Source organism: Staurois parvus, unplaced genomic scaffold (genome assembly GCF_062004578.1).
Source record: "Staurois parvus isolate SC_StPar_1 unplaced genomic scaffold, SC_StPar_1.0 ptg000275l, whole genome shotgun sequence".
Taxonomy (NCBI): domain Eukaryota; kingdom Metazoa; phylum Chordata; class Amphibia; order Anura; family Ranidae; genus Staurois; species Staurois parvus.
The window spans coordinates 4374501-4396880 of record NW_028318071.1 but is presented as its reverse complement, the minus strand read 5'-3'; the positions used below and the strand labels follow the sequence as shown (position 1 = coordinate 4396880).

The following is a 22380-nucleotide window of genomic DNA, read 5'->3' as shown; positions in this document are numbered from 1 at the left end:
GTAGATGAATGATGTGTATGTGTCATCCATAGTAAGTATAGTAATATTCCCCCATAGTAAGTATAGTAATTAATCCCCCATATAGTAATTCATCCCCTATAGTAATTCATCCCCCATATAGTAATTCATCCCCCATATAGTAATTCATCCCCCATAGTAATTCATCCCCCATATAGTAATTCATCCCCCATATAGTAATTCATCCCCCATAGTAATTCATCCCCCATATAGTAATTCATCCCCCATATAGTAATTCATCCCCCATAGTAATTCATCCCCCCTATAGTAATTCATCCCCCCTATAGTAATTCATCCCCCCTATAGTAATTCATCCCCCCTATAGTAATTCATTCCCCATATTAATTCATCCCCCATATTAAGTCCCCAAGTCCCCCCTGTGTCAATTCACTTACCTTTGCTCCGCGCGTTCCTCTCGCCGTGTTCCCGCGCCGTTCCGGTGTAGCGTGAAAATCTGTCTCCTATGAGGATCTGTCCCCCTCGACGTATCTGCATTAGCAGCCGATCGGCGATCTCCGGCACATGCGCAGATACGTCGAGGGGGACAGATCCTCATAGGAGACAGATTTTCATGCTGCACCGGTCTTCAGGGCGAACTGTGAGAGCAGCCTAGCGGGAACCTAGCTCCGCGGGCCGGATTAAAAGGTCTGCCGGGCCGTAGTTTGCCCATTGCTGCCCTAGGTCATTGTACAGACAGTATGCACACGAGACATTACCAACAAAAGGGTACTCACAAACCCATTGTGGAGCAGGAGGGATTAACGGTCATATTTAAAGAAAAACTCCGGGATAATAATAATAAAAAAAAAAAATCACCCATTAGTACGCACCCCCCTACACAAAACACTAAGCAGTTAAAGTGTTACTAAACTCAGGACCCTGAATTCACTACATCTGGTCTCCCACAGTACACGGAACATGGAAGTGCAATTATTTTAGTAAATATAAACTGCTAAATACCTTTTCTCATCAGCAGTTAGAGAAGTCTTGTGACTTCTATCAGTGTCCAGCAGAGTACTGGTGAAAGCTTGCAGGAGAAGTTTTAATTTTGCTCTAAGAGGATGTAGAACCCCTGACCTCTGTCTGGACAGTGCTGATTAGCCCTGTGCTGATTACATGCACTCTCTAGTAATACACACAAAACTGAGCATGTGCAGAGTGACTCCACACTGTATGTCTTATCAGGAAATAAGAGGGGGACACTGGAAGAAGGGGGGGATCAGAAAAGTCAGGATCAAACAGCCTTTTTACACAATGCAGAGGATTAACCCTTTAGGTTTCACAGTGAATAAAACAAGCATGCTTTACTGCATATACAGACTGATTTTACTGTTGTGGGTTTAGTAACACTTTAATAAAATTTTGAAAACCCTTACTATTTAGGAGAAAGGTCTAATTTAATTTTCATGACCTCATCTCTGTAATTTAAATGATAACAACATCTGCTCTGCCAAGAAGGAGGTGTAACAACCGGGATTACATCATATCCTCACCTCTTCCTCTGCGGTAAAAGGAAACTACAGTTTCCACCAACCACAGGGAATTGTAATGAATATGGGCTGGTACACTAGGCCTTTACATGTTGAATGTACAGGCTCGGTCTGCCCACCACTGCAAGTGGGGCTGAATTACATCACTGCTTCCTGGAGAAAGAACTACAGAAGCGATGTGCCAAGACCAGTGGCTGGGGGAATAGGAGGCATAGCAGCCACTGGTCTTACAAACAAGAAACCAAAGAGAATTAACAGTTTGATTTAAAAATGAATAGGCTATTCCAGAGCAACTAAGTGAACCAAAAAATGGATGACATACTCAGTGGAGGTAGGAAATCAGCAACGAGGACGTGTAAAGAAGTTTTTGCCCAGAGTTTTGCTTTAAGACACCACTGGCCAATGTGCAGACAGTGTGCACGTGGGAAATTACAATAAGGTTACTCACATACTCATTGTGTAACAAGGAGGGGAAATGTCCTTTCAAGGCACCATAGGCTACTGTAAAGATAGTATACTAATGAGACTTTACCTACTGAAGTTACTCACAGTCCCACTGCAGGATAGTAGGGGTCAATGGTCCTGTGTAACCACAACAAACGAGGTCAGGATTGAGAAGAACAGGGCCCTCGAGGGAGAAATTAACAATCCTTCTCTCCATTAGCTAAAAATGAGCTGGTGAGCTCCCTGCCCCATGTCAAACCATGTGCAGGGCTACAGTATTCCCAGAGTGGTACTCATGAGTTAGTGGAGACGGTGGCAAAGGAGACCCAGGGAGCTGTGGACAATGAAGACCATGCCTTGCAGCAGGTCCCCCCAATCTTAGCAGCCAACTGAGAAAAAAGGTAGAGAAAGGTAACTCATTTTGCGCCATAGTGAGAGAAAAAAAAAGGCATGCATCTGTATTAATAGCTCAGAAGACTAACACAGCCGCTTTGTGGCACCCTGGAGTGCTTCTGGGTTCTTCATTGATGCCTTGACAAAATACTTTAATATTACCCCAAATTGTGTACAAGACTGCAAGTAAACCAAGCCTGTTTTTAGTTACAAAAAACCACAGATTTTCATTGTGCAAAAAAACAACCCTGGGCACTGTGCATCCAGCTGGCAGCATCCTAACAACTGCTGACATCATCGGTTGATAAGGAAGATGTCAAGCACCTGCACAGCATCCTTCTTTGACCCCTCACTCTGTCAGTACTGGAGTCATGTTAGCTGCTTGGGGGAGAAAACATAAGGAAGAAGGAATACTAGTTAGTGTGCAAAAGTGTATTTGCTTTGTAGGAATAAATCACCTCTAATGTTGGGTGTCTTACATTTGTGGACACTGCTGCAATATGTAAAACTATTAGCTTTGTACATTTTAGAATAGGGTGCCTTAAGATATTGCATAATTTCAAAGGATGCCTTAACTGGAAAAAGGTTGAGAAACACACCACCACAGTAGTAGTAGCAGCTGCCAGGAAACTGCAGGGAAATCACCTTAAATTATGGTGCCAACATCAAACAGAAATCGCTTCCAAACCAGAACTCCAGCAATTGGGGGTTAAAGCACAGCACATCGCCTCCAGGAATTAGCTAAAAGCGCAGATTTACAGCGGCAGATCAGACATCAACAAGTACCAGGATTTTAGGAGCAAGCCCCATCCTGACTTTGCCCTCATGATAGGCATACCCCCAAGGGAGTCTTCAGGGACTTGGTCACACTGATGCCAATAGCTACTCCCCTGGACCTTTAACCACTTACCCTCCTGAGCATTTACCCCCCTTAATGACCAGGCCTCTTTTTGCTACTTGGCGCTGCACTAATTCAACTGATAATTGCACGGTCATGCAATGCTGCACCCAAACGAAATTTACGCCCTTTTTTTCACACAAATAGAGCTTCCTTTTGGTGGTATTTGATCACCTGTGCACTTATTTTTCACGCTATAAACAAAAAAAAGATAAACAATTTTGAAGAAAAACGATATTTTTTACTTTCAGCTATAAAAAATATATAGTAAACTCAAAGTTAGTTATAAATTTAGGCCAAAATGTATTCTGCTACATGTTTTTGGTAAAAAAAATCCCAGTTATAGCATCTACAAACTATTGTATAGATACTGCAATTTACGCCATTTTTTTGCTATACAGCGCTGCGCTAGTTTAACGGACAATTGCGCGGTCATGCAATACGGTACATAAATGAAATTTACCTCCTTTTTTTCCCACAAATTGAGCTTTCTTTCGGTGGTATTTTATCGCCTGTGCGTTTTTTATTTTTTGCGCTATAAAAAAAATGCTGACTATTTTGAGGAAAAAAAACTATATTTTGGACTTTTTGCTATAAAACATGTCCAGTAAAAAAAAATTTAAAAATCAAATTTAGTCATAAATTTCTGCCAAAATGTATTCTGCGACATGTCTTTGCTAAAAAAAAAAAACCCCAATACGTGTAAATTAATTGGTTTACGTGAAAGTTATAGTGTTTACAAATGGCGGGAAAGATACTGGGATTTTTAATTTTTTTTTATACTAATAATGGCGGCGATCAGCGTCTTATGGTGGCGATCAGCGACTTATGGCGGGACTGCGGGACTACGGCGGACATTCTGACACTGGGGGGGAACTGACTTGGGGTCACTGACATCCCCAGTGACACCAATACAGTGATCAGTGCAAAAAAAAAAAACACTGATACTGTACTAATGGCACTGGGGAGGAAGGGGTTAACTTTATTATTCACTGAAAGGGTTAACTGTGTGAGGGGAGTGTTTTACTAGGGGGTGTGTACTGCACATAGACATACTGATCAGGACAGATAAACTCTTCTGTCCCAATCAGCGTGTCAGGAGCTGTCAGGGAACTGACAGAAAGCACAGCTACTGCAGCTGTGCTCTCTGTCAGTGATTACCGCTAATCGCCGGGACATAGCCGGTAACAACCGGCTGTGACCCGGCGACTGACCTCCGCGGCCGTGATCGGCGGGACAAGTAGGGCGGCCTCGCGCGCGCGCGCCCCCTACCTGCTTTGAAAACACATGTTTTAAAACGTGGTTTTGCCCAGCCGTGTCGCCCTGCCAACTTATTTCTACAGTGGCTGGGCGGCATGTGGTTAAAAAAGCCTGTGGCCCAGTGCTTAGTGCAACACTATGGGCTGGCCAAACAGCTTCATCCACCACAGTTCGGGTAAAGCCCCAGTGGTATGCCTAAGGTACAGATACAGAACTTGTGCCATTAGCGGTTGCGGATGGAAAACAGCAAAGTACTCGAAGAAGGAATTAATTCAGGAAAAACAACTAGCAATAAGAAACAAACAATCTCTCTCAGTATAGGAGGAGACATCCATTACCTGACACTAACAAAAAACTAAGGACTGCTGGAAACAGGAGGGGTTATATTGGGGTCCTTACAGCTCTGTTTGTCAGTGTCCAATAACCTGAAGGTAGCAGTTTATAAACCTGTGTTTTAAGTCTATGACGGTGTCCTTTACTGTACAAGAAAGAATGTGTCATTCTTGGAATGAGGGCAATAAATACTGCACAGGACACCCAGAATGTTCATTAGAAGACCCAGAACATGTGCATGCACCCTTGATTACTAACTAAAAAATATAAAAGTACAGGCTTTCAAAACACTAATTCCTTCTTCAGACATATTGACAGTTAGAAGTGGAAGAGAACAAAGCATACTGTAATTTTGAACAAAGGCAGTGTATACAGAATTCTGAATATACTAGCCTTGAAAACAACTAAGTGCAACCAGAAAGGTCACATTCTTGTGAAACAGACAGCAAACTGCAGTTAATTACTACTTCTAGCTATCTATCTATCCATCCATTCAGTCGTATCCGACCCTTGGCAATTGCATGGACCGTCATTCGTAAGCGACTTTTTCCATGAATTCTCTTAGCAATTATTTTTACAGGGTAGGTTGCCAGGTCTTTCCCCAACCCCTAGCATGCAGGAGATTCCGCATGGCCAGGGATGAAACTAGGACAATTTTGACAGGAGCCAATTAACCTACCAGCATGTCTTTGGAGTGTGGGAGGAAACCGGAGCACCCGGAGGAAACCCACGCAAGCACAGGGAGAACATGCAAACTCCATGCAGGAGGAGCCATGGTCGGGAATCTAACCCATTACCCATTTATTGTACGGCAGACGTGCTAACCACTAAGCCACTGTGCCGGTCAATTACTACTTACCTATGTGGTAAAAACAAAGAATAAAATTAACCCCAGGAAAAGGAGTGGATCCCCAAGATGTCAGCAGACACCACACTCCCAAGAGATCAAAAAGCACACAAACGTTCATCCTTCTATGCAGTCTGGAGCTGTCCATAAGCCATCCAGTACCAATCTTGTGTTATGTTTAGATGGCTTTTAAGTAAGTCTCCCCTGCGACATTAAACTACTGTTAAAATATTTATCCCTTTTTTAGGGAAGAAAGTCAGCTTCTGTTCCTGTACTCATTACTAGGCATTTGATGAAATTGTGGTAAATACAGGTGCCTTCTGCCACTGATTTCAGAAGTTTTTACTGAAAGAGGTCTCTATTTCCTCAAAGCTTGACTAAGTGAGAGCTACAGCTTGATCCATATCAAAAAAGATAGAGATTAGTGAAATACACTATTCACCGCTGAAGGCAATTCTATTTAGTTACAAAGAGAAAAACAGAAAATAAAAAAATAGACAAGAAATATGGTGGTATGTAGAAAATAAGAGACTGAGGTAGAGGTAGTACTGATGAGGTACTGCAATTGCTAGTTGGCTGCTTCACTTTGTAAGGCATTGACAAATATGCATTCCAGAAGCTCTGACTTCACACAGACTTGCTAATTTAAATGTTTGTTCCTAGTCAGTAGATCATAAAGCACTGAAGCCTAAGTCAGCCAAGCAATAGGTATTCTTAGAAAGGTCAGCAATGGCAGACTGTACTTCTCACATTAAATGTTTCCTTTAAAGTGTTCTTGAAGCTGTTTCCAGTAGTAAGTGGATCTCCAAAGTGCTGTAAAATGATGGGGAGAAAAAAAAGACATTTGTAACTAGAGCCTCGCAATGCTTGTGAAACACTTACCTCTCCAGAGTAGCTGTATTTTCCCTTTAAAATTTGTCGGTACAAACGCGTTCGGTTATCATCTTCAAAAGGCATAGTTCCACTGAGTAGAATATAAGATATAACTCCAAGTGCCCACATGTCCACAGAATTGGTATAAGGTTTCCTTACCAGAATTTCAGGTGCAATATATTCTGGTGTTCCACAGGTTGTCTTCATTAAACAGTCATCTCCTTTTTTTCGTGCACTTGCAAGACCAAAGTCTGTAATCATAATTTTAGAATCTGTTCCTGGATGATAATATAGGAGGTTTTCAGGTTTTAAGTCTCTATGTGTGATCCCAAGAGTATGCAAATACTTAACCCCTTCCAAAACCATTTGTAGCACATGAGTGGCATCACGTTCTGTGAAGGAGCCCTTGGCTATTATGCGGTCAAAAAGTTCTCCCCCTGTAGCCAATTCCATTACCATATATACCCTCTCCTGTGTTTCAAAGACCTCAATTAGCTGGATAATATTTGTATGACGCACTCGTCTCAGCACATTAAGTTCCGACTCACACACCTCCCTGCCTTCTCTGTATTTGGTTTCAATCATTTTAATTGCATATGGTTGTTTGGAGGCCTTATGTTCTACCCTGACAACACGGCTAAAACTTCCTCTACCAATAAGAGCTTTAATATCATATTTTGCAGTGACTCTTTGGTCAAACTTTGCTCTGTATTTAGCTACTTTATGTCGTCGAGGATCAGCAGTTTCTGTGTGTCCATTCTGGTAGCCACAAGGATATGGTGTTGTTGGAGAACCTCCTTTGGTCTCTGTTCTGCCATAGTCTGTAATAAAATGCTTATATTGGTCATTTTTTGACATTAGGTAGGGTTCCACTTTTTTTACCAAGTCCAGCTGAATGTTCTTTGGATGCTCAGGAAGCACTTTGCTTGTCCCACAGCCCATCATGGGAAACCTTCAGTCTTCCATGTGGCATTGTGTTTTCATAAATCAGCGAACTGATGTATTAGTACCAACGCCAAGTGGACCTTGGAAAAAATATAATAAAAATATAATTATAATTAAAATTTCGATAATTCCTCCTCACCAAACAAATCATAACGAGACTTTTTAGATGTAAAATTCATATACAGAAACTACAAAAATTAAAGTCTTATACAGTAAAAGTCATCAAAAATGCAAACTCCTAAGCTGGGTACAACAACATAATGCCATTTCACATCACAAATACTATTATTGATTTGGTCCACCCTTTCCCATCACTGCTAAGATTATATTTTTCTTCAACGTTGTCACCTTGCTTGCAAGTGGGAGCACATTTTTGTAGGTAGTTTGAGATCGGCTTCATAAAAAGTCACATAAAAAATAAAGTGTATGCAATGCCTCTTTGGGACCACTTCTGCCTACATCTACTTTGGACAGTAGTTGTGGGAAGGCCATGTTTCTCCTCCCCCATTTGCTCTCATTTTGGGTAGAAGCAGTGACTGTCCATCTAGAGAGCATTGGGCACCATTTCGGACACTGTGTGTGTGCACGCACATAATGGGGTGGCTGCAGTGTGATGGATATAAATACAGGGAGGGAAATGGTCCAGAATGGCGTCTTCTGGGCATCCACAAATGCACTTTATAAATCCTGTTCACTTTAGGGTAAACCTTTCATACACAGTTACATAGTAAATCTGTTTGGAAAAAAAAAAGTCCATCTAGTTCAACCCATTGAGAAAACACCCCTTATCCAATTTGGGATCCCTTCATCTTTAGGCCTTCCTTAAACCATGCACACTACTTTAGGCTATTAGCCTTTTTTGAGCTTCAGCGTCTAGAAGGAGAAAAAAAAAATGTTTTTGTAGAGTTTTTTGGAGCGTTGTTCCAGCTGAAAAAGCGCTAAATGCTCCTAAACGCTACTAAAATGCTCCTAACAGCTTTCTTCTACATGTACTGTAAAAACGCTAACACTCCTAAACGCTACCAAAAACATGCTATTACCAGCGGTTTTTATCCAGCATTTTTGGAGCTTAAAAAAACCACTAGTGTGCATGGAGCCTAATAAAGGAGACATGTTAGTGGCCAGATCATCAGGTGAAAACAGAGGGGGAAAAAGCCAAAGAAAAGAAAACTGGTGCATCCACCACAAATAATGTTTGGTAAACTGCAATATAATACAGCCCTGGCCAAAAGTTTTGAGAATGACACAAATATTAGTTTTCACAAAGTCTGCTGCCTCAGTTTTTATAGTGGCAATTTGCATTTACTCCAGAATGCTATGAAGAGTGATAGGATGAATTGCAATTAATTGCAAAGTCTCTCTTTGTCATGAAAATTAACTTAATCCCAAAAAAACATTTCTACTGCATTTTAGCCCTGCCACAAAAGGACCAGCTGACATCACGCCAGTGATTCTTTCATTAACACAGGTGTCCGTGTTGATGAGGACAAGGCTGGAGATCACTCTGTCATGCTGATTGAGTTAGAATAACAGAATGGAAGTTTTAGAAGGAGGGTGGTACTTGAAATCATTGTTCTTCCTCTGTTAACCATGGTTACCTGCAAGGAAACACATGCAATCATCATTGCTTTGCACAAAAAGTGCAACGATATTGCTGCTACTAAGATTGCATGTAAATCAACCATTTATCGGATCATCAAGAACTTCAAGGAGAGAGTTTCAACTGTTGTGAAGAAAGCTTCAGGGTGACTGAGAAATCCAGCAAGTGCCAGGACCGTCTCCTAAAGTTGATTCAGCTGTGGGATCCAAGCACCACCAGTGTAGAGCTTGCTCAAGAATGGCAGCAGGAAGGTCTGAGTGCATCTACACACACAGTGAAGAGAAGACTTTTGGACAATGGCCTGGTGTCAAGAAGGGCAGCAAAGAAGTCACTTCTCTCCAGGAAAAACATCAGGGACAGACTGATATTCTGCAAAAGTACAGGGATTGGACTGCTGAGGACTAGGGTAATGTCATTTTCTCTGATGAATCCCCTTTCTGATTGTTTGGGGCATCTGGAAAAAACCTTGTTCGGAGAAGAAGAGGAGAGCATTCCCATCAGTCCTGTGTCATGCCAACAATAAAGTATTCTGAGACTATTCATGTGTGGGGTTCCTTCTCAGCCAAGGGAGTGGGCTCAATACCAATTTTGCCTAAGAACACAGTCATGAATAAAGAATAGCACAAAAACATCCTCCGAGAGCAACTTCTCCCAACCATCCAAGAACAGTATGGTGATGAACAGTGCCTTATTCAGCATGATGGAGCAATTTGCCATAAGGCAAAGCTGATAACTAAGTGGCTTGGAGAACAAAACATTGAAATTTTGGGTCCATAGCCAGGAAACTCCCACAAATTTAATCCCATTGAGAAATGTGGTCAATCCTCAAGAGGCGGGTGAACAAAACCCCCCCCCACAAATTCTGACAAACTCCAAGCAATATGCAAGAATAGGCTGCCATTAGTCAGGATGTGGCCCAGGAGTTGATTGACACCATGCCAGAGTGAATTGCAGAGGTCTTAAAGAAGGGTCAACACTGCAAATATTGACTCTTTGCATAAACTTAATGTAATTGTCAATAAAAGCCTTTGACACTTATGAAATGCTTGTATAGTAATTATACTTCAGTATGCCATAGTAACATCTGACAAAAAGATCTAAAAAGACTGGAGCAGCAGATTTTGTGAAAATTAATATTTGTGTCATTCTTCAAAACTTTTGGGCAGGGCTGTACATTTTTGGTTTTGGGTTTAATACCACTTTAAGCAGAGGCGTAGCTTGAAGCTTGTGGGCCCCAAAGCAAAAGTTGACCTGGGGACCCCAACTATTATCCACTGCTTCCACCATGCGCCAAGATACTCCAAGTGGCTAAAGAGTCATTTTAAATCTTTATTTGTATATGTTTCTTTATGCTAAAACCAATATTAGCGGACACAAACACAATATAACTTGCAAAATTCCTGCTAAATCTAAAAGATAAATCTGTATTGAGGTAATAAATAAAGCTCTGTGTGTGAATTAGGTCTTGTTGCTCATTCACATAGGTGCTGTGCCCTGTATAGTGTGAACTACCGCACTGCATTACATTCTTTCCTGGCCTTGATGGCCGGGAATCTCTCAACATCATAACGTCACTTCCGGGTCAGGACAAGAAGAGAGGGGACGTGTCCGCTCTCCTCCCTCCCCTCTAGCTGATGGTGGTGAGTAGGTCCTGGGCCCACAGATGGGCAAGCGGAGCCCGGGAGACCTCATGCGGGGGGGAGGTTCACACGAGGGGAGAGGCTGGCACTGTGTGGAAGCAATCAGTGGTAGCGCTGCCGCTCGAACGCTTCCAACTGACAGGTGAGCCCTGCTGCTTGCCCCCAGCAGGGCTAAAGGTTGAAAAAAAAAAAACTACCTGCCTGACGACCAGAACTACATGTTCCAGGCCTCGGGAGATATAGATTCAACATCCCTGCAGTATGTTGTTGTGTCCAGATAAGGAGCCTGCATTTTAGATATCTCATAACTGTAGGCAGATCCTCTAACAGGGGTCTCCAAACTTTTCAAACAAAGGGCCAGTTTACTGTCCTCTAGAATTTAGGGGGGCCGGATTGTGGCCAGTGGGGGTAGAAAATGTCCCGGGCCCAGCATCCGTGAGAATAGACATGACCTCAGGGTTGGTGTTCAGTAGGAGTAGTAGTAGTGCCCCATCACTGGTATTAGTGGGAGGAATAGAGCCCACCATTGATATCAGTGGAAGAACGGTGTCCCATTGTTGGTGTCAGTAGGAGGAATAGTACCCTATCATTGATACTAGTGGGAGGAATCGTGCCTCATAATTAGTGTCAGTGGCAGGAATTATACCCCACTGTTAGGTGTCAGTGGGAGGAATAGTGCCCCATCACTGGTATCAGTGGAAGAGTAGTGCCCCATTGTTTGTGTCAGTGGGAGGAATAGTGCCCCATTATTGATGTCAGTAGAAGGAATAGTGCCCCATTAATGATACTACTGGGAGGAATAGTGCCCCCCATCATTAGTGTCAGTGGCAGGAATTATTCCACACTGTTGGTGTCAGTGGGAGGAATAGTGCCCCATCACTGTGTGGTGGTTTATGTAATAATTTATTCTAAGTACGTAGGGCAGTGTCCAATCCCTTAAACAATATTTTGCAGTGCCTCCAGTCATTAAAATACGGCAAATATTTAATAAACCAATACTTTGGACACCTTAATAATTCAAACACCACGTTATAATATTCCTTGAGTTCTTTTCACCAATGTGATTTCTTTACCATATACACAAAATTTGCCTTTTTGATAAATTTATTTATGTACAAATATTTATATATATATATATATATATATATTAAAACAAACGAAAATTACTGGTGATGAATATATTCATACACACAATCAAAGATATATTATGCTAATCTCTACGGTATAACACAATGATGTAAAACAAATTTTAGAGGGGTTAGTATCAACTTATAGTGCTTCAGATATTATTTCCAATTTCCCGTGGCCGTAGGGAAATAAGAAAGTATCTCTGATAATTAGCACCGCAAAAATACTACAAATAGTTAGTATACAGTATATGATCTCAGTATCAATACTCAAAAAGTTATAGTAATAATTATTCAGATAACCTTAGCACACTATCCTAACCACACAATAAAATGTTATAAATCTTAATAAGTTTTAAATATAAAAGAAAATTACGTTATTTTGGCACAGTCTCACCACTCACAGAATTTTCGATTTTTGAGGTCTCCCAGTGGGATGCAGTTGGGAAAAAAAAACTGTTTCTGGTTAGTCAGGCACCAGAATTTGGATCAGCAGCACAGTCTCTGGCAATAGTATTTTCCTTCAAAATGGACCGTCAAATATAAAATGGCAGCTGAAAGTTCTCAGCAAAATGAACGCAGATAACAGGTAGCAAGTGAATATATTAAAGTAAAAGTGAGTATAGTATGAAGTATCAAGTGAAGTAAATAGTCTAAAGAAGTGAAATATATAGTATGTAGTAGAGTATATCAGCAAAAGCAGTCAAGTATAGTATAGTATGAAGTGTGTGGCATATTTTATACCATTCAAGTCCTTTGTTCTGAAGGACCTCCCAAAGGGCTTGTGTATTGGGCGGTTTAGAAGTTTGTGTGACTTAGACGTTCCTTACCTGTCCACCGGGGACAGTCAGGTATCACGAATGAACTGGTGATCTTAACCACTTGCCTACCAGGCACTTATACCCCCTTATTTACCAGGCCAATTTTCAGCTTTCAGCGCTGCCGCACTTTGATTGACAATTGTACGGTCATGCAACATTGTACCCATATGAAATTTTGATAATTTTTTTCTCACAAATAGAGCTTTCTTTTGGTGGTATTTCGCCACTGGGCGCTTTACTTTTTGCGCTATAAATAAAAAAGTGCAAACAATTTGAAAAAAAAAAAAAAAAGAAGTTTCTTTGTTTCTATTATAAAATTTTTCAAACAGGCATTTTTTCTCCTTCACTGATGTGCGTTGATGAGGCAGCACTGATGGGCACTGATAGGCAGCACTGATGGGCACTGATAGGCAGCACTAAAGGGCACTGATAGGCAGTACTAATGAGGTGGCACGGATAGGCGGCACTGATAGACAGCACTAATGAGGTGTCACGGATAGGCGGCACTAATATGCAGCACTGATAGGCGGCACTGACAGGTGACACTGATGATGGGTACTGATAGACGGCACTGACTGGAATCACTGTTGGGCACTGACTGGCGGCACTGACTGGCACAACCCCTGGGCACTGACTGGTGGCACTGACTGGCAGCACTGCTGGGCTGCACTGGTGGGCAGCACTGGTGGGTGGGCACAGGTGGGTGGCACTGGTGGGCACAGGTGGGTGGCACTGCTGGGCACATGTAGGTGGCACTTCTGGGCACAGGTAGGTGGCACTGCAGAGTGGCACAGGTGGGTGCACTGCTGGGCACAGGTGGGTGATCTGCTGGGCACAGGTGGGCGGAGCTAGTGGGCGCACTGCTGGGCACAGGTGGGCGGAACTTGCTGGTGGCACTGCTGGGCACCGATCATCAGGGCACTGATCAGTGCCCTGATGATCGGTGCCGATCCCCGCTCTGACAACTGCCGGTTCTCGGCAGTACTTTCCTCACGATCTGACAGCGTGAGGAAAGTGCAGCCGAGAACCGGCACTTGCATTTCCCTCTGATCAGCGTGTCATTGGACACCGCTGATCAGGTGGTAAAAAGCCGCTGTGATTGGCCTTTTACCACATCACGTGATCAGCTGTGTCCGTAGGACACAGCGATCACGGAGATCACCGGGTGCGCGCCCCCTGGGGCGCGTAGAAGAGCACGTTCTGGGGGGACGTCATATGACGTCCACTCAGAACTGGCCGGCCGCAGTGAAGCCGTCATTCGGCTATCTGCGGTCGGCAGGTAGTTATTGATGACTCCACCTTGATATATAAAGCATATCTTTATAGATAGAATATATAGGTCCTTTTAAGGTATGAATGACTTTCCCTCAATATCTCTTGAATAAGGACCATAGAAATATGTGAATAGATTTGGAGTCTCATCTTCCTGATATGAGCTGTATTTTGATTGCTGATTTTTGTCTTGAAATGGTGGATCTCTGTATAATGACGTCATAATTTGTTATGGCATTATCTTGTGTGCTTAATTCCCGTTTATCAGATGATTTATACCATCTCTCTCTCTCCGTCTTGATATAGAAGCAGGTGTTGTGTCTTTATTTTGAGCTATGTAATTTACCCAACTCACAAGCCATCTTATATTCTATGACTTCATGATCTTCAGATGCAGTACCCAGCTTTGTTAAATGGACCTTGGTGTGTTGGTATAAACCTTTGGTAATATTTCAGTTTAGATATATGCCAAGCTTTTTTTGTAATATATTAACCGAATTAGGTCTTTCCTTATGAGCTAAGTGCAAAGTTCAAGGAGATATGGCATAGGAGGCATCTAGTTACTAGCACTATTGTGTGATAATTAGAGTACACATCCAATTGGATTTTAGTGAGTAGTTTGATTCACTATACTGTAATTGAGTTTCCTTCAGACCTGCAATTGACTTTAATTGAGGTAGACCTCCTGGCTTTCCATAGACAATTGTGCTTGTTTAGATAACACACATCTGGCAAGGTCTTGGGAAAACCATAGTCAATAATACTTAGTCCCACCATTCTCAATTTATGGTACCTTGTGTTTGAGAATCTGCCAGTGTCAAATAGTGTATTTGGTCTCCACTGTATTTTAAACAGATCTCTTCCACTCATTGTTTATGGTGGCTTCCTGGAGGGGTCACCTGAAGTTAATCAATGAGTTAACCCATCACAGTCAGCTTAGAAGTTTCTTTTTGGGGTAATATTCTCCTTAACCTCATTGTGTCTTTTTAACCACTTGAGCTCCTGAGGATTTACCACCCTTAATGACCAGGCCTCTTTTTGCTACTTGGCGCTGCACTAATTCAACTGATAATTGCACGGTCATGCAATGCTGCACCCAAACAAAAGTTACGTCCTTTTTTTCACACAAATAGAGCTTTCTTTCGGTGGTATTTGATCACCTGTGCGCTTTTTATTTTTCACGCTATAAACAAGAAAAGACCAAAAATGTTGTAGAAAAACAATATTTTTTACTTTCAGCTATAAAAAATATACAGTAAACTCAAAGTTAGTTATAAATTTAGGCTAAAATGTATTCTGCTACATGTTTTTGGTAAAAAAATCCCAATAAGTGTATATTGATTGCTTTGTGCGAAAGTTATAGCGTCTACAAACTATGGTATAGATACTGCAATTTACGCCATTTTTTTTGCTATACAGCGCTGCGCTAGTTTAACGGACAATTGCGCGGTCATGCAATACGGTACATAAATGAAATTTGTGCTTTTTTTAAACACAAATAGAGCTTTCTTTTGGTGGTATTTGTTCACCTGTGCCGTTTTTATTTTTGGTGCTATAACCAGAAAAAGTTTTGAAGAAAAAAAAATTTTTTTGAAAAAAAACAGTATTTTCTCATTTCGGTCATAAAAAATATCCAAAAAAACTAAAATTTTGTCATAAATTTAGGCCAAAATGTATTCTGCTACATGTTTTTGATTAAAAAATTCCAAATAAGTGTATATTGATTGCTTTGTGTGAAAGTTATAGTGTCTACAAAATATGGTATAGATAATGGAGTTTACACAGCTTTAACTTTATGACTGCTTATCACATTTCTTGATTTGCAAAAATACCAGGATAGTACAAACACCCTCAAATGACCCCTTTTTGGAAAGTAGACACTCTAAGCTATCTGCTGAGAGGCATATTGAGTCCATGGAAGATTTATTTTTTTCCCACAAGTTTCTGGAAAATGACAAAACATTTTTTTTTTTTTTTTACACAAAGTTGTCATTTAAATTATTTATTTCTTGCACAAGCCATGGGTATATGTGGAATTACACCCCAAAATACATTCTGCTATGGGGATACCACGTGTGTGAGACTTTTTGGGAGCCTAGCCACATACAGGAGCCTGAAATCCAATGACCACTTTGAAAGCCTGAAGGTGCGTAACTTCCTCATTACACTTCCTCACTACCTATCACAGTTTCAAAGGCCCAAACATGCCAGGATAGCACCAAACCCCCCAAAATGACCCCTTTCTGGAAAGTAGACACCCCAAGGAATTTAAAAAGAGGCATGGTGAGTTTTTTGCAGATCTCATTTTTTCTCACAAGGTTTTAAAATATAAAAAAAGTAATAAATATGTTTTTGTTTTTTTTTCTTCATTTTCCAAAAACTTGTGGCAACAAATGAGATCTGCAAAATACTTACCGTGCTTTTTATCAAATTCCTTGGGGTGTCTACTTTTCAAAAAGGGGTCATTTGGGGGGATAGGGGCTATCCTGGCATTTCAGGGCCTCCGAAACTGTGATAGGTAGTCAGGAAGTGTAATAAGGAAATAAAGCCCTTTAAAAGCCTGAAGGTGCTTATTGGATTTTGGGGTCCTGTGCTTGGCTAGACTGCCAAAACATCTCTCACATGTGGTACCCCCATACTCAGGAGAAGTAGCAGAATGTATTTTGGGGAGTAATTCCACATATACCCATGGCATGTGTAAGCAGTAAATCATTTAAATGACAATTTTGTGTAAAAAAAATAATATTTTTTTTGTCATTTTCCATAAACTTGTGGTAAAAAAATAAATTCTTCTATTGATTCAACATGCCTCTCAGCAAATAGTTTGGGGTGTCTACTTTCCTAAAAGGGGTTGTTTTGGGGGGTGGGGGTGTTTTATGCCCAGCATTAGAAGTTTATGCCACACATCACTCACTCTTCTAACCACCTGAAGACCAAGCCTTTTCTGACACTTTTTGTTCACATGAAAAAAATCTTTTTTTTTTGCTAGGAAATTAATTTAAACCCCAAACATTATATATTTTTTTTAAAGCAAACACCATACTGAATAAAATGGTGGGTACTACAATGTTTTATGGCACATCGTACTCGTGCAGCGATTTTTCAAAAGCAAATTAAAAAAAAAAAATACACATTTTTACTTTTAATGCACAAAAACACAATATATTGGTCAATTATTTCATAAAATATAAAAGATAATGGTATGCCGAATAAATAGACACCAAACATGACATGCTTTAAAACTGCGCACGCCCCGTGCAATGGCGACAATCTGCAAACATTTTTAATATCCATAGGCAACGCTTTAAAAGCTACCATTTTAGATTTACAGAGGAGGTCTAGTGTTAGAATTACTGCCCTTGATATGACGTTCACGGCAATACCTCACATGTATGGTGCAACTGCTGTTTACATATTGGCACAGAGTCAAGGCTTGTGAGGGGCGTTTTTTTTTTTTTTAGTTATTTTGATTCTTTTTTATTATTTTTACATTTGTACCTTTCATTTTTTTTTGCTTTGATCACTTCTAATGCTATAACAGGGAATGCAAATATCCCCTATAACTTCAATGGGCATTGTCATATATTCTCTTTTGAGAAATCTGGGGTCTATCAGACTCTAGATATCTCCTCTGCCCTTACATTATCTAATCAAACCAAAAATTGGTGTGATCAGATGCTTTCCCAATTTACAAAATGGTGCTGTTTATATCCTGCAAAACTGAAGTGATGAAATGCTTGTAGCTTTCGAATTCTTAGGCTATAGAGATGATTGGCACCATTCTGGTCTCCAATCAGCTCTATGGTCAGCTGGCAGAAACACCGGCTGCATTCTCAGGTTCCCCCAATGGCACGAGACTGCCCGAGAAGGCCGTGGAAGGCAGTGGGGGAGGGAGGGGCATCACCTCCCACTGCTTGTAAAAGCAATCCTGCAGCTAATTAGCCACTAGGATTGCTTTTACATGCAAGCCGATCGCCGGCTGAAAAAAACGATACCAGAATAATTCAGCATAAAGGATAGTGAGCGCTCTTATATATACAGCAGCTAGAACACTTCAGGTAACCACAATACCTCTAAAATCTCAATATAACCGTAAAAAAAATCAAAGTGCAGTGCTTAGAAGAGTATGTATGTGATTGACAATAGCAGAAAGTCAATAAAGTAAGTGTTTCTCTGGAGTAATGCGAACTTCCACGGCCTTTACTGCCTCAAATAACAGAAATGCGCACTCACCAGAAACGCATGGGTTATGCGCATAATTGATCAAACATCCCAGATGATAGGTACATCAAAGGTTAGGCAGCAGGCATCTCCCTCATGGTGGGTCATCAGACTCTTTAATCAGATCTAGGGGTCCCCTTAAGGTCAGCCAGGTGCTCCACACAAATCTCTTCTCTAGGTGGCAAAATGCTTTCTCTGTGGGGGTAATAGCTCCACATAGGAGCCCCAGAAAACAGATGCCAGAGATAGTGAAGTATTTCCCAGACAATTTTATTATAAAGAACACAGCAGGGCAGTATGCACATTCAAATTCATGTATGCATAGGAAAAGCAGCAGTACTGACCCCAGTAAAGATGGCTGCCAGGCCTCCTCGTGGCTCCAGGGGTGAGATGACGTCACGCTCTGCACAGCTCCTCCTTAGGCCTTTCGTGCTATAGGCACATCATCAGAGGGGAGGCTGTACCGAATGTAGGCATCATCCTGGTATAACCATTCAAAGTCCAGTGATGTACCAGTACATCGCTGGTCCTTGTTAGGTATATATACTATGTTCTTTTTTTTTTGTATGCAGCCTGTCGACTGAATGACAAAAATGAGAAGAAATCTCTGCCAGAAAAAGTGTGCGGTATGCCCACCATTAGAATATACCACCTTGCATCCACCCACTTCTAATGGTGGGCACAAATTAGGTCACACTTTGCCACACGCGCCAGTTCCAAGATTGAACAAATGTCTAAATAGTGGCACGCTTGAATAAAAATTGTCCACGTATAAGTGGTACCCCATATGGAAAAAGGATGACACCAAGTCCCAAACTATCTTGTCACTGCTCCCCATGTAGTCTGGGCATCCAGGGGGCTCCACGTGACTATCTTTTCCCTCGTAAATCCGAAACTTATAAGTATAGCCTGTTGCCCTCTCACGGGTTTTCTACATCTTGACCCCATATCTGGCACGCTTGCAGGGGAGAAATTGTTTGAATGCAAGGTGGCCAGAAAAATTAATGAGGGACTCATCAACGCAGATGTTTTGCTGGGGAGTATAGACATCTGCAAATTTTTGGTTAAGGTGATTTGCGAGGGGCTGAATTTTGTGGAGCCGGTCAAATTTAGGGTCACCCCGAGGATGACAGAGTGTATTATCATTGAAATGCATAAAACACATTATACTCTCATATCTATGCCTGGCCATGGCAGCAGAGAACACGGCATATGATGAATTGGGTCTGCGGACCAATACAACTGCAATTCAATTCTTTTAGTAATGCCCATGTTGAGGGTTAGGCCCCAAAAAAATGTAAATTCGAAGACCGTAATGAGTTTCCATGCGACTGGTCTGGCAAGGTTTGAATTTGGGTTGGCAGCGATAAATTGTTGTGCATATAAATTGCTTTGATCCACAATCAACGCATACAGATATTCCATGAAAAACAGCTCCAAAAATCAAGGAGGTATGTGAAAGACCAAGATGTACTAGACCGCTGGTACTCGCCAGTTCACCAAAAGGTAGAGTGCCACTAGTACTGGCACTCTGCTGCATATGAGAGTCATCAAAATTTACCGATAAGTGCTAACAGAGATCAGGCCTGATTCTGCGAACACTGCGGTTTTGCGTGCAATGTATCAAGTGACAGTGACCTACTGACACTATACTTGTTGGGGGAGAAGGGGGGGGAGGCAGGTGCTGGCAGGTGCCGGGGCTAATCCCGCTAACACTGCGTTTTGGGAACGCTATACTAATGTGAACGCTGGTATAGTGCTGACCTGATCAAAGATATTGACCCGTTCAGACGCTATACTAGCAATGGAGGTTTATTGTACATGAGCATGCTCCTGGCAATCAAGGGGTTAAATGTGATGACTGGTGTACTGACGGGCAATCTGACAGGGGCATGAAAACCATGGGAGCGCAAATCATGTATATATGTGATTTTGCGCACCCATGCCGCCCTGTAGCAGTATTTCTGCTATAGGGTGGTCCGGAAGCAGTTACAGAAGAGGTTTGTGTTACGGCGCTGCGTTACTTTAACTGACAATTGCGCGGTCATGCAACACTGCACCCAAATTAAATTTACGTCCTTTTTTTCCCACAAATTGAGCTCTATGTCGGTGGTATTTGATCGCCTGTGCTTTTTTTATTTTTTGCGCTATAAAAAAAAAATGCTGACAATTTTGATAAAAAAAAAAAAAATATTTTGGACTTTTTGCTAAAAAACATGTCCAGTAAAAAATGTTAAAATAAAATTTCGTCATAAATTTCGGCCAAAATGCATTCTGCAACGTGTCTTTGCTAAAAACAAAAACAAACAATACGTGTAAATTAATTGGTTTACGTGAAAGTTATAGCGTTTACAAATGGCGGGAAAGATACTGGGATTTTTAATTTTGTTTTATACTAATAATAGTGGCGATCAGCGACTTATGGCGGTGATCAGTGACTTATGGCGGCGATCAGCGACTTATGGTAGGACTGCGGCGGACATTCTGACACTGGGGGGGGAACTGACGGGGTCACTGACATCCCCAGTGACACCAATACAGTGATCAGTGCAAAAAAAAAATACTGACACTGTATTAATGGCACTGGGGAGGAAGGGGTTAACTTTTTTATTCAATGAAAGGGTTAACTGTGTGAGGGGAGTGTTTAACTAGGGGGCGGGGTTGTGTACTGCACGGAGACACACTGATCCGGACAGATAAACTCTTCTGTCCCAATCAGCATGTCAGGAGCTGACAGGGAACTGACAGAGAGCAGAGCTGTGTGTAAACAATGTAGCCCTGCTCTCTGTCAGTGTTTGCAGCTAATCGTCGGGAAACGGCCGGTAATGACTGACCGTGACCGCAATTGGCGGCGCATGTAGGGCGGTGGCGCGCCTCGCGCGCACCCCCTACCTGTTTTGCAATAGCACGTTTTAAAACGTGCTTTTGCGCAGCCGTGCCGCCCTGCAAATGTTTTAATGCAGTGGCTGGTCTTCAAGTGGTTAATAAATAGTCCAAAAATCACTACAACTGATACTAGTGGGAGGAACAGTGCCTCATATCATTGGGAGTAAAAGTTCCCCAAGGGACACATAAAAGCAAGCAAGGGGCTGCATCCGGCCCTCGGGCCACAGCTTGGAGACCACTGCTCTATGACAATAACATTTGTATTTTTATTATATAGTATGTAAAATAAAAGCAAGACTTATCAGACTTTCCATTCTGCAGTTAATGTATATATTGTTATTTTGTTATAATAAATTAGTTTATTTAGGATGTGGTGTCTGAAGATATGGACCATCATTATTGATGTGAATGTACAATATATATGTAAAGCGCTGACTAAATTGATGGTGCTATATAAGTACCTGAAATAAACATTACTATTTGTAATTAATAATGAGATATTTTATCCAAAAAGTCCACAATCAATCTTTTAACAAAACTGTTGTTCCAAATAAATAAATTCTAACAAAATAAATAAACTTTAATAGCACCCGTCACTCCCATACACTCCACAATACAAAATGCGCAGCGTTGAGCGCACACATGTAAACATAAATTAGGCAACACATGAAAGGTATCATTGCAAACGTCAGAATGAGAGCAAGAAATTTTAGGTCCATAATCCATGGTTAACTATAACCTGTAAAAAATGTTTAACCACTTGCCCTCCAGAGGATTTACCCCCTTCCTGACCAGGCCATTTTTTTGCAATACGGCTGTGTTACTTTAACTGACAATTGTGCGGTCATGCAAGGCTGCACAGAATTAAAGTTATGTCCTATTTTTTACCACAAATTGAGCTTTCTTTTGGATGTATTTGATTGCCTTTGCAGTTATTTTTTGCGCTATAAACAAAAAAAGACAGTCAATTTTGAAAATCAACATTTTTTACTTTGATTTTAAAAAATCAAATTTCGTCATAAATTTTGGCCAAAATGTATTCTGCTACGTCTTTGCTAAAACATCCCAATATGTGTAAATTAATTGGTCTACATGATAGTTATAGCGTCTACTAATGGCAGAAAAATATATTAGAATTTTTTTTTCTATACTAGTAATGGCGGCAATCACTGACTTATAGCGGGACTACGGCGGGCTTTCTGACACTGGGGATAGGGGTGGGACCTGACTAACTGCCACTGACATCCCCAGTGACACTAATACAGTGATCAGTAATAAAAAGCACTGACACTGTACTAATGACACTGAATGG

General features: G+C 41.3%; 1 protein-coding gene across 1 annotated transcript in view; it reads right to left on the bottom strand.

Moving 5' to 3' along the window:
* LOC149459091 (serine/threonine-protein kinase H1-like) overlaps positions 1-22380 on the bottom strand; it is a 102160-nt gene that overhangs the window by 47810 nt on the left and 31970 nt on the right. Inside the window, exon 2 of the mRNA XM_089681669.1 lies at positions 6566-7581. Within this exon, the coding sequence (XP_089537795.1) occupies positions 6566-7501 (936 nt within the window). The 5' untranslated portion in view covers positions 7502-7581. The remainder of the gene's footprint in view (positions 1-6565; positions 7582-22380) is intronic.